This window comes from Camarhynchus parvulus, chromosome 5 (genome assembly GCF_901933205.1).
Source record: "Camarhynchus parvulus chromosome 5, STF_HiC, whole genome shotgun sequence".
NCBI lineage: Eukaryota > Metazoa > Chordata > Aves > Passeriformes > Thraupidae > Camarhynchus > Camarhynchus parvulus.
This window is the reverse complement of record NC_044575.1, coordinates 52,255,425-52,268,053: the sequence shown is the minus strand read 5'-3', so window position 1 is coordinate 52,268,053 and position 12,629 is coordinate 52,255,425. Positions and strand designations below refer to the sequence as shown.

General features: G+C 53.5%; 1 protein-coding gene across 2 annotated transcripts in view; it reads right to left on the bottom strand.

Annotated features, from left to right (window-relative positions):
• The window catches only part of KIF26A (kinesin family member 26A), a 96,253-nt gene extending 87,449 nt beyond the window's left edge, over window positions 1-8,804 (bottom strand). Inside the window, exons 1-2 of one of the 2 annotated variants that reach the window (XM_030950489.1) lie at window positions 8,670-8,804; window positions 6,103-6,348 (exon numbers count right to left, since the gene is read on the bottom strand). In XM_030950489.1, the coding sequence (XP_030806349.1) occupies window positions 6,103-6,348; window positions 8,670-8,804 (381 nt within the window). Of the gene's footprint in view, window positions 1-6,102; window positions 6,349-6,527; window positions 6,927-8,669 lie in introns of those variants that run through there. The other variant, XM_030950490.1, reaches the window with a different exon arrangement.
• Between the last annotated feature and the right edge of the window lie 3,825 nt (window positions 8,805-12,629).

The following is a 12,629-nucleotide window of genomic DNA, read 5'->3' as shown; positions in this document are numbered from 1 at the left end:
CAATCCCCACTCCCCCACTTCAGATCCCCCAGAGAACAGGTCTCTTGCCTCCAGCATCCGAACTGCAAGATAATCCCTCTCACCTGTACTTTAAAAGGCCATGCTTGAAAATCCTCAGTGTCTAAAGCAAACTGATTGCAGTTGGCTTCCGCAGCCTGTGTTGTCACACCAGGAATGACTGCACCCAGCCAGAGAGGGGAACTGCTCGTGTCAACACATCTGACACAGGCTGTCACTAACCCTGTTATTAGACTGCACACCTACCTGAAATCCACATCTGAGCTCATTGCCTGGAGCACTCCACGGCCAAGTCTCTGCAAGAGTCTCTCTCACAAAATTAAATATTAAATGTGCATCTTAAAAAAATGCCCCGTAGTTTCATATTTATTAGCTAAGACATTACTTTTCCACTTACACATTTTTGAAATGTTAAATATAGAACATTTTAAGGTGCATTTAGTGCTTGTGAAAAGCCATGAAAACTGGATTCCTCTAGAGAGCAATCTTTAAAAGACATCTCTCCTACTCTATTCCCCTTATCCATATCAATTCAGATGCAGAGAGAGATCTCTCATGAAAATAAAAGAGCCCCTAAGTAACAGAGGACCCCAAACTTAGCCAAGACTCAGCTGTGTCACCATTGTAACCCCAAATTCCAGGCAGTAAAGGCTACCCCAGTAGTAAGAGTTGACACACTAACAGAAAACAATGGGCACAGGCAGGAAAACTCAGCAGGGACTGCTCCTAAAAGCTTAGACCAATTCCACACGCACCTGAAGTGCTGCAAGAAGCCCCCATATGCTCTGAATCCTTGTTCTTTCAGGGAAGCACGGCCCTGCAGGCAAACACTGAGGACACAGAGCCCTCCCCCAGGGTCCTCCACATGCAGTACCCAACAGTGCACACTGAGGAGACAGGTATCGCAGCCAGGGATCACACGAGCTCTCCTTGCCTCAATTCCTGCTGATACCAGGCCATCAGAGTGGCCATGGTAGGAATTACAAAGCATCCCTGACTCTCATACATCAAGAGTACAGCCCTCAATCCCATGCCTGTCCTCTCAGCTTGGTTTTCTAAAGCACTAAGATCTATTGTGCAGTCCTTCTTTCCATCCTTCTTACTTACAGCCCTTTTTAACAGCTTTTGAACCTGTCAAATGATCCAAAATTGAGGTAGAAGGCTCAGAACAAGTTGCTACAATTTCCACAAACTATGAGAGAAATTGGGCATTATCCGTGTGTTATTAGTTGCTTGGCAGAAGCCAGATGTCCAAGCACCAGGTTACTGTCACCCAAACAGTGTGTGCAGCTACAGAGAAGATGCTGCCTCTTATGGAGTCAGCTGGGACAAGGAGGGAACAGCTGGGATTAATGCAGAAGGATGGGGAGAACAAATACAGTCAACATCCATCCTACCAAACCCTCCTTCCCCATTCTGCTGCTGGTGGGAACAGGGGGGAGTTATTTAGCACACAGGAGAAACCCATAACAAAGAGCCTGCCCATCCCAAAACTCTGTTCTTCATCTCCCCTTCAGGTGATGCAATCAGCAGCACACACAGGTGTGCCACCAAGAGACCATCACTTTGACAGAAGGAGGAGTGATGGGATTTCAGTCCAGCAGCACTGCCTGGCATTTGCACGCATCCATGCAAACAGCACGTCTAAAGCCACCGTCATCTTCCCTTTCTTCTGAGAGCACCAACTCCTGGAAAAGCTCTTCCTCCTGCTCTAGCTGGTGTAACACTGAGCCCTGACAAGGATACAGCAGGCTAGGACTTGCTTAGCTCCCTCCAATGATTGATTCATGGTTCATCAGCAACAAAGGCTTAACCTGTCCTGGTCACTGAGGCTCCCTGCACACCTTTGTACCCAACTGCACTGACCTGGGCAGCTGGGAATACAGGACTTTTGAGGTATTGAGGAACAAAAAACTGCCAATTCCACCAGCAACAGAGCCACACACTCTCTTCTTTGTCCTTCAGGCCCTTGGAAGCTGTTCAGGGGTGTCCCTCATGTAACACACAGTGCAGATAATGCAATGGGGATAAAAATTTAAAACAAAACAGAACAGGGAAGAAAAGAAGCTCCTAAAAACTACGACAGCAAGAACTTCCTGAACTCAAGCTATACCACAAAATTAATGCTTCTGCCCGGTTTAATGTTGCCCCTAGCACCTGCCTGCACTGGCAATAGGCACAGCATAAACTGCTCAGACTGGGGGTGAGAGTGGATAGGAACAAGTGAAACGTGGTGTCTGAATCCCTGGGCTGGGAGAAACACAATCAAAACTAACCCCTTTCAAAGTGAACTTCTGCTGGTCTTGGCCTCCTTTCAGTACCAATAAAAAAATCTTCCAATACAGTATCCCTGGGCACAAGCATTACTTTTCTACAACCAAAATATTTACACCAGTATAAATCCCTTCTGTGGATGTAGTTGCATTGTGTGTGTATTCCTAACACCTGGAGAACTTTTTTCCTCTGCTCATAAGGGATTAGCTAAAACCATTTTACAGTAGCTGTATATCCCTATGGCTATTGCCTGTGCCAGAGGCACACAGAGTTTACCTCCAGAAATGCAGCTACAGGAGCACATCTCTCATATTGAACAGTCCCTGCCTCTCCCCTTCCTTGTGGAGACGCACACCTCAGTCTGACATACACCTCTGCAGAAATGACAGCATGTCTGGCTTTTACCTAACAGGGGCAATCACACAGACTGATTAATCAGCATTTGTGAAACACAATAAAGAATTTAGGTGCTAAGAAATATTATTACTAATTTAATTTACATCCCATTCAGCCCTCAGTGTCTCCCTGAAACTGCCAACAATGATGCCAATTAGTGGTAATTGTGGTTTGTGACAAGGCTATTTGCCAGCTGGGAGTGAAACACAGACCACCAACTCATTTTCCATGGATTGTCCCACAGCTGCCAACAGCAACAACTTCCAGGCACAACAACCTGCTCTCCACTCCAGCCAGAACTCTGGCAGTAGGAGATGCTGTATCCCATTACCAACTCTCCAAGGACACAGCCTGCAAAACTTTCAATTAGGGATACACCAAGACACCTTGTTTTTCCCTCCTACATTAGTTCAGTACATGACCCAGTAACTGATGCCAACACTGCAATACCAAAGTGTTAATCTGGGGTAATTTCAGATTAAACTTTACTTGGCCCCATTCACACTTAATGAAAATCACATTTTGATTCACACACAGGCCTCACTGTGGTACAAAACTGTAAAGGCAGCAGCAGTAAACTGAAGGGAAATGAGAGTGTAGGATGCAGTAAATCTTGTGCTTGGGAGACCGTTTAAAGAGTTTTAACATAAGCAAAGAGGTGTATCTTTTTATCAGCTGTCCACAGAGATTTGGAGGACTTTGAAGAGACACAAACAACTAACAGTATTCTGTAATCAATGCACATCATCTGAGCACTGAAACTTTAAATTATTTATATATTTTAAATACGTCTAATTGAAAGGATAGCAACACAAACTGTATGAATCATAGCCCTCTCAAGTAATTAGATTTGTTATCCCTGCAGACTGCAAACAGTACGTTGGTTTTCTATTCTAATGTGAATTCAATCCCTTGTCAGCTGCCCCACGCATGAGAATACACCTCCACTCTTTCATCAGGAAAGACATCAACAGCAGGAAACTAGCCCTTCTTTCATCTCTGAGGCACCCACCCACCTTTCCAAAGGGTTTTCAACCAGGTGTGGAAGCCTTTCTGAATCTGTGCTGAAAGATCTCATAATTATTATGGCAAAGGAGGTAAATCCTTTGAGAGCAGCATGCTCCAAGCAGTAGCCTTCTGCTGTTTACACATCCAGTAGCTGCTTAGTTTGACAGTGCATTAGAAGAGCTTGTAGGAAACTTTGGACTTGCATTGTATGGGCATGAAACTCTTACAGAGAGGAGCTGCTTTTTCAGATGTCTTGTTATATAATTAAACGGAGGGGGGATAGAGCAAGCTGCCTTTTTGGCACAAACATTACACAGTGCTCACCCTGCCAGCATATTGCATCAGATTCCCACTGCAAGGCCAATTCACAGCAGCTGAGTAGCCAAACCCCTGCCTATTATCTCCCCCTAAGCTACTTCACACTCACAAGGCAGTAAGGACAACTGTTTATTGCATCTTCCTTCCTGAGGAGCTGCTCACCACACCAGCATTAGAGGCAATCTGAGCTTGCAATTAGGCTCCAGGTCTCACAAGTGTCTCAGAGTGCAGTTCTCAAGACATTTCAACCACCAAGCCTTACTGCGTGCTGCACAGTGAGTAAAATCCAGGCATCTGTAGCTGTGCTCAGGTCTGCTGAGGGTCTGACACTGGGATGACTCCTATTTAATACGTTCCTGGGCATGCTTTGAAACCCTGCAGAAAAGGGGGATTCATTTACCCATCATCAAGTGCTTATCAAGGAAGTCCCCCGAGACCTGCAGGAAGGAGACCACACAAACAGGCCTTTGCTCACAGCTCTCCTCACCTGAACACCTGGCTGAGGCCCCTCACTCTCCTATACTGGGAATTTTTTTTCCCATGGCAGAGATCCACTCACAGATAGGACCCAATTCTTTATGGCAGAGGCCCACCCCAAGACAGGAACAGGGGTTTCTGTGCCCCTCATTGAAGGAGCCTGTCTCAGGCACTTCACAAGGGAAATTAAACTTCTTTCCACCATCTGCAGCAATCCAGAAAACAAAAGGTCCAACAGTCCTGAATCCAATGAGATAAGATATGTGACCTTTTACACCACAGAAATGAGAGCCTACTCCTATAGCCCAGCAAGCCAAAAGAGAGACTCCTGTCGATTTCAAAATGCTTTGGATCGGGCCTGAAAATGCAAACCTCACTGTGCACTCAGACACTGCTCCACAATACACTTCCAAACAAAACTATATTTAGATTCAATGGGAATTCTGTAGATCATACAGGAACTCTTTGAATGAAAACGAAGGTCAGTAGGGTTTGGCTTCCTCTTCAGACCCTCCCCCCCCCATTCTTGCAAACATCCAGATAAGCATTGTTTAGAAAACAATACATTACTTCCAAATGTTATCAAAACCCCAACACAGGTTTTGTGTGTCCTGAAACAGAATCTCAGGGCCTTCTGTTGCATTTTGCCCTATCAGCTAATTCTCAGGATCTCTTCAGATGTCTGTATCAAGACTGTCTGTTTTCACCTTTCAAAATCTTTGGTCTGCCTGCTCACAAAGGAAAAGCAACAAGGGTAATAAAGGCCTTTGATAGAAAAAAAACAAACAGGGAAAGGAAAAACTGTGCAGACAATTACAATGCATGCTAATAAAGCTGCACCTGTGTAAGAGGGAAACTTTTGGCATCCTCACGCACTTTCTCCATTCCCTACGAGGTATTAAGTGCCACCGTGCAAACACAAACTGGAGGAAAATGACACAGCCAGTGCTTGCCCGAGGGACATGAAGGACAGGAGTAAGCACAACAGCCAGGCAGGCACGTTCAAGCACCCAGAGGGCAAAAGCACAGCCCACTCAAAAATCATCCAGCCCACTCAAAGTTTCCTCCAGCGCCACAGACACAACTGTTTGATTCTCAGCTGCACTTTGTGGGCTTCTCGGAAGGAGGAGCTGAGCGCCTGCCACCGGCAGCTTCTCTTAGTAAGGATGAAGCCAAATCCCAGCCGCAACACCGAGCCGGCATCCCCGGGGCGGTGTCAGCAGGGCTGGGCGGCCCGGGGAGCTGCGGACCGACACGGGGAGCTCACCCGGCTCTGGGTGCGAACCGGACAGCACCTGCACAGCCTCTCCTCGGCTCTTTCGCTCCTCTTCCCGAAGTCCCTATTTCATTTTTAACTGTTCCTGGTGGCTGTAGCAGCGGGTGACCGTCCAGCCGCACAGTTTCGCTTTTTGATAAAAGTCCGGGACGGAAAATCCTTGAACTTTTGAAGAACCCTCCCGGGTTGGAAATCTCCGGCTTTGCCGTCACGCTCCCTTCCCAAATCCTTTGGGGATGTACCTGTGACCCCGTGCGGGCCGGGGCCAGGCTGCAGCCCCCCACCCTGCCCCCAGGCCCCCTCCCAGCGGCGCTGAGCGCTGCACCGACACTTACCGGCGGGGCGTTGGGCGGGCAGCCGCCGGCAGCCAGCCGGGCCGCCTGCCTCCTCAGCTCGGCCAGCTGCGCCTGGCAGCTCCGGCACCAGCCCCCGGCCGCCGCCCGCTCCAGCGGCCGCGGCTCGGCGCCCGCGGCGGCTCCCGCTCCCTCGGGCGGCGGGCGGCTGGCGCAGCGCTCCTCCTCGGCGGCGGCCGGCGGCCTCTTCCGCGGGGAGAGCTCCCGCACCCCGCTCCCCTCCGCCACCTGCGGAGACAGCACAGCTCAGCAACGCGGGAGGACGCGGAGGCAACGCTGCTCCCACCCTCCTCGCGAGGAAAAAAAAAAAAAAAGTGAAGATAAAAAAAGAAAAAAAAAATTTAAAAAAGGAAAAAACTAAGGAAAAACTCAACCGCGGGGAGGAGATGAGTGTTGTAGGAACTTACCCCCGGCGCCCGGGGATCAGGTCCCAGAGCTTTCCTGCCGGCGGCCGCGATCATGGTAGCGGGGGATGCTGCCCTGCCCCGCTCCGTTAGTGCGGGCGGCGCGGGGCCCGGCGGCGCGGCCGGCCCGGGGTGCCCATCGCGGGGCGGGGGTCAGCGGTGCCAACAGTGATCGCGCCGGGTCCCCGCCGCCCGGGCTGCCGCTCTAGGTGATGTTGCCTCCCATATTGAGACGGGAACGAAGTTTGGGATGGGAGAGGAAGGAGTGAGCTCCCCACGGCGGCACGGGGAAGGACCAAGAGCACGGGAGCACGGCGGCAAAAAAAAGCTGGAAAAGTGCTCCGAGGGCAGGGTAGGAGGGACTGGGCTGGGCTGGGCTGGGCTGGGCTGGGCTGGGCGGGGTGGGGTAAGCGGGGCGGGGAGCCTTGGCCGAGGCGGGCTGGGGTTCGGGTTTAGGTTTGGGATAGCGGCGGGGGGAGAAAGATGCCATTTCATATTGACCCTACGGGACAAATCAGTGTGACTTAAGTCGTTGCTTCCTTCACACTCTAACACCCAAGTTCCTCGGGAGTCGGAAAAAAAAGGGCCGGGCGCGGGGTGCGGTCCCGCCGCAGGGCGCGGAGTCAGAGAAGCGGCGCTGGGGCTGCGGACCAGCTGCCGGCGGGGGTCAAGGGTCCGGCCGGGGCCCGCTCCCCTCGCTCCGCCCCGCGGCTGCCGCTCTCCTGCGCGGGCTGGGATGCGGTGCCCCCGCTCCGCGGGCAGATGCGCGGTGCCGCGGGGCACGGGCCCCACGGGGCCGACTCTCCCGCCGCTCGGCGGGCGCGACGGGATGCTCGTACGCGCGGAAATTGACCTGACAGATGGAGAAATTAACGTTCGCAGCTAATTGTCTACTTGGCTGCCGCTCCGGCTCGTATATTTAGCACTTTTCTCCTTTTTTTAGTTTTTCCCCCCCGAGAGCGGAGCGCGCGCCGCTGTCTGTCAGGGGCCGGGCCCGTGCGGGCGGTGCTGCCGGGGCCGGGCCGGGCCCGCGCTCGGCGCCGCCGCCGTCCCTGTGACCAGAGCGCCCCCTGCCGGCGCCGCGGTCCCGCCGGGACGGAGCGGCCCGAGCCGAGCCCGAGCCCCGCGGGGCCGCGCCGGGTGACGCCGCCGCTTCCCCGGAGATGCCAACGCGGCTCCTGGGCCCCTTCCCCGCCACCGCGCGAGTGGGTGCTGGTGGCGCGTGGGGTGGGGTCTGTGGTGAAGAGGGCATCGCCCAGCACAACGAGTGGGGAAACACATCTATATGGGGGTAAAAAATAATCCCGCCCCAGCAGGCATCTTTCCGCCACCGCTTAAACTTTTCTGGCTCTCCTGGCACGCGTGTGAAGCGCCCCACCGGCCCCATCCCTAAGGGTGCATGCCCTGGGGCGTTGGGCGACAAGCACAGCCCCGCACCGCGGGCAGAGAGAGCCCCCTGCACTGTGATCGCTGCCCCCGCCCGCCCGGACCGCCCCCCGGCAGCCCGGGAAAAGTTGGGGTGCGGGACTAAAGCGGAGACACGGGGGACACGGGCTGGTACCCGGGGGCTGCCCTGTGCCCCTCTTGGGGCTGGCGGGGAACCGGGACTGGCACAGACACACGCACCAGGGCGCCGCGCCCCCGCTCCCTTCTCCCGCCTGCTCGGGGTAATGCTGCTGCTCTCCGGGAAGTTGCTCCGAAATTTCCTGTGCCCAAACAACGTCTGCAAAACCCTCCCGCGGCTCCAAGGCTCGGGTTGGACGGGGCGGGGGGTAAAGGGGTGGGCTCCCCGGCCGACGCTGGGCTGAGCCGCGCTACGGGGCTGAGCAATTTCCTTTTCTTAGTAAGTACAAAACCCTCCCAGAAATAGCGGGACGCGGTGCCACCACTCGCCATCTGAAACCGGGGTCACATAAGGTGCCGCGGTCCCCGCGGGGAAGCCCCAGGAGGGGTCCGGCAGCGCGGCGCTCCCGCGCCCCTCCGCGCCGCTCCGCGGAGCCGCCAGGACTGTTCGTGGTGCTGAAACCTGCCCGACACCGCCGCCCGCAACTTCGCACCGCTAAGTTTGACACCCCCTTCCCGTGAGCCGGCCCTCGACCCCCTCCCGGGCCCCAGCTGCCCCGGACCCCGGCAAGATCCCCTTACCCTGGCTTTCCTCCGCAGGAGGTGGCTGGTGAAGCCGAAGATGATCTCCGAGTCCAAGCACAAGGCTCCTATCTCCAAGAGGCTGGGATTTTTCCTCGTGGCGTTGGAGGCATCGGGCGATTTTTGAAAAGCCATAGTTTGGGGTTTGAAATATTCCTGCTCCCTGAGCGGAGGCGATGTATTTGTATACACACACGCACACAGAGGGGAAAAAAAAAAAAAAAAAGGATAAAATAGCAAACACCTCCCACCCCTTAAAAAAAAAAAAAAAAAAAAAAAAAAAGCCAAGCGCGGGTGAGTTACTCCGTCATCTGCCAGGATGCGCCGCCGGGGTGAGGTAGCCGGTAGCCAGCAGCCGGGCAGAGCCGCCACTCTCCCTGCCGCTCTCCGCCGCTCTCTCTCCTCCCGTTTTATCCCCCTCTCAGCGCACCTTGCCTGACGAGCGAGCGCGGGCGCGGAGCCCTCAGCGCCCCGCAGGCGCCGGGGCCGCGGCCGGGGCCGCCGCTGCGCGGGGTGCGCGGGGCCGGCAGCGCGCTGCTCCCCCGCCGCCGGCCATCAGCTCGCCCAGCGAGGGGGCTCCCACTGCCCGCTGGCCAGGAACCCGCGCTACGAGCCTCCTGCCTCCCCCCATCCACTGCTGGGTGGGTTTAGTGGCTGGGTTGGTGGGTTGTTTTTTCCCTCCTCCTTCTCCTCCTCCTCCTCCGGGGTGAGCGCAAGGAGGGAAAAGCTGCCAGTGAAAGTCCGTTTAGGAGGGAAGAAAGACACGCACAAAAAGAAAGGAAAAAAAATAAGGGAAGGTTAAAAAAAGGAAAGCCTGAGGGAGCAGAGTAAAGCACTTTCCGGAAGGGATGCGGTCTTTCACTCCTCCAAAAAGCTTCCCCCTCTTTTCTCCCTACTGCTTAAGTGTATTTGCAGTGGGTGCGGACGGCAGGAGGGAGCGAGCTCCTCCTCATCGAGGGGCCGAGACACAGGTGCCCGATGGCTGCTCCCGGATCGGGCAGCTCTCCCTGCAGGCCGCCTTTCCCAGCCTGGGGACGGGCAGGGCTCGGGGGTCCCCGCCGAGGCGCGGCCCATCCCGGCGGGCGGGCGGGATGGATGGAAGAGGGGAGGGGGCTCCGGGCAAAGCGCTAATCCCTTCCCGCGTACTTTCCCGCTAAACAAATAATCCCCCCCTGACAAAAGCATTATCCCGCTTCATATGGCCTGCAGTGAAAGGGTGGTGAATAATCCATTTATCACGGCTCCGCGCCGCCCGCCCCGCCCGGACACCGGCTGCTGCTGCGCGGGGGCGGGGGGCAGCCGGGCCCGGCTCCCACCGCGGCTCCGGCCGGGCAGGGCTGAGCTCCTGCCCCGCAACCTGGCCCCGGCCGGAGCCCCGCACGGCGGGACGGAGCTACGGGACATGGCGGCTGCTGGGGAGCAGGGAGGGAGGGGGGAAAGGAGGGATAGAAATTAAGAAAGGGAAGGGAAATTGAGGGAAGGGAGGAGGGGGGGAGGGAGAATGAGGAAATAGAGGAATATAAGAGAAGAGACCAAAGAGAGAAGTCTTAAGTCTCTATGGCCATGAAAGGACACTGTAGTTTATTCTGAATTTGCTCAGTTATCTGTTCTGGGCTTCCCAGCTGATGATAATTCTGTGTGTTAGATGAAGAAAGTGGGTTAATGGGTGTCTCTGTAGGATGGAGGTGTACAGATGTAAGAGGCAGGCACTAAAGCAGTGCTGGGAGGGAGAAGAGGAGGGTGGGAGTGGTGAGATGCTTACAGCAAAGGTGCAAGGATTTGTTTGGCCCCTCACTGCATTCCTTCCTGATGTCCAACTATCAGACCAGAGACATGCCAGTGTGTTAGCTGGTCCCTTAACCCATCTGGGAATTGTGTCTGCAGGGACTCAATCCCTGGGCCACCTTGCCCAGACTCACTCTCTCACCCCCCACCAGCCCTGTCTCAGCCTCCTGCCTTGCTGTGCACCACTATGCATTCGTCTTCCACCACCCTCCCCTGCACAAGTGGGATGTTCCCCAGCCACAGAAGATCCCCGTGCTTGGAAGGTCTCACATTACCAAGGGAGTAGGAATAGGTGGGTGAAAAGGACTGCAGAAGGAAAAACTACTCAAGCAAAATGGTGGTATGGACATCAACAGTCCAGGTAAAAAGTGTCCCCACCCAGGCACTCAGTTCAGATGTTCAGCATGAGGTAGAACAGTGCCCATCACCAGAACCAGAAGCATGAAATGTCATTTCCCAGTCGCTGGAGTCTTTCCCACCTTGGTTTGGAAACATTCAATAGCAGAGAAAAACTCAGCCAGGTCAGGAAGGCTTGTTGCCTGCTCTGGAGAAGGCCTGAGGCATCTGTCTCCATCCCCTCCATTTTCAGACCAACCAAATTTAAGCACTCACACCATGCTCAAAGACAGCCCAGGCCTTCCCTGTCCTCATGCCACCTACAACCCACCATGGCTTCCCTCCCCAGCACAGTTTATCCCTCTTCCCTGACTCTTGGCAAAGTTCCTAGGAAGGTCTGGGTCTAAAATATGCCCTGAATGTCAGGCACTGAGGGTCCCTGTGCAACCCCAACCTCTCCCCTAATCCTGGAGAGTCTCCCTTTAATCACCCCTATTAAAGCAAATATCTGCCCACCTCACTGCCCTCAGGTGTCTTGCCGATAAACAAGCTGAAGGGAAAGTTATTACCTTTTATTCATGGTGTCTAAACTAAAGTGAAACATCAACAGGGTGACTGTACATAATAATATACTAGATAAAGTCCATTTTTCTTGGGCCCTCTGAAAGCGATCCCTGAGCATTAAAACGGGTCTCTTAATAAATATCTTATCTCCCTGCCACAGAGCCCTGGCTGCAGATAACCAGACAGCCATTACTGTACCTCTGAAATAACCCCTTTTCCATCAGGGCCACTTCAAACAGGCTTCTCTTTAAAGACCCCCGCCTCTTCCCCCAGGGGAGGTGGGAAAAGGCTTGAACCTCCCTGGGTGGGGGATTTCATCCAAGTCCCCAAGCACAGTGTGGGGTTACTGCATTGCAATGCATTCCCTTCCACAAATAACCACAGAGCAAGGCATTCTGCCTGCTAGCCATGAGCCTAAATGCATCCACCTTGTGCCCTGCTTTGGGGTGAGCAGTGCTGGGCTCCCACAGTTCTGCTCTCCTGGGCCTGCTCTGCAAGCACAGAGAAAGCAGGGCAGGAGAGGAGGGATGTGGCAGGCAGCTCCCACCTCTAGGGAAACTGCCTTCCCGCTGTGTGCATCCCAGGCTGCAAGGTGATGCTGTACAGGTTGCACTGGAGCCCTTTATTAATACACCATACAGGTGATAGTGGATTTATTAAGTATATTGCTGTGATTTCACATTTAATTTACTAAGAATACAATGGTTTGGGCTAGAGGACCCAAGGGAAATCTAGGCAAGAGTGAGCAAAAATCCATGAAATTCAATGTAGCACACTAATCATGGAGGCATTATAGTATTAATTGCTATAATGATATACTTCTAATCCTATCTTACACTGCACCACATAATTTCATTGGGTAAGAGAGGAAAGGAATTAAATTTAGTTCAATACAGGCAGGCATGTAACTTAATAGAGTAGTTTGACTCCAGCACACTCTGGGGTTTAGGGCTGATGTCACATAACGTGGTCAGCACCAGGGGAGAAGGATGGCACAAGACTTTTGACACCCTCACTGAAATCTGGAAGCAATATGGAAAAATGTTAGATATCTGCTTTTTGAGAGGCAACCTGGCCATATAAAGGATAATTAGAATTCCTTGCAAAGATGATTTATCATGTCTATCATTGTGCTTGAAAAGGCTAGGTCACCCATGAATGCTGATGAAATTTCAAAGATCTACTCTCCAAGGACTTTCTGCATCTGCTGCCCTCTGAGATGGGGAAATAGCCCAGGGCAAGCTTCTCATTAATACAGCAGCAAAATATAAGCAT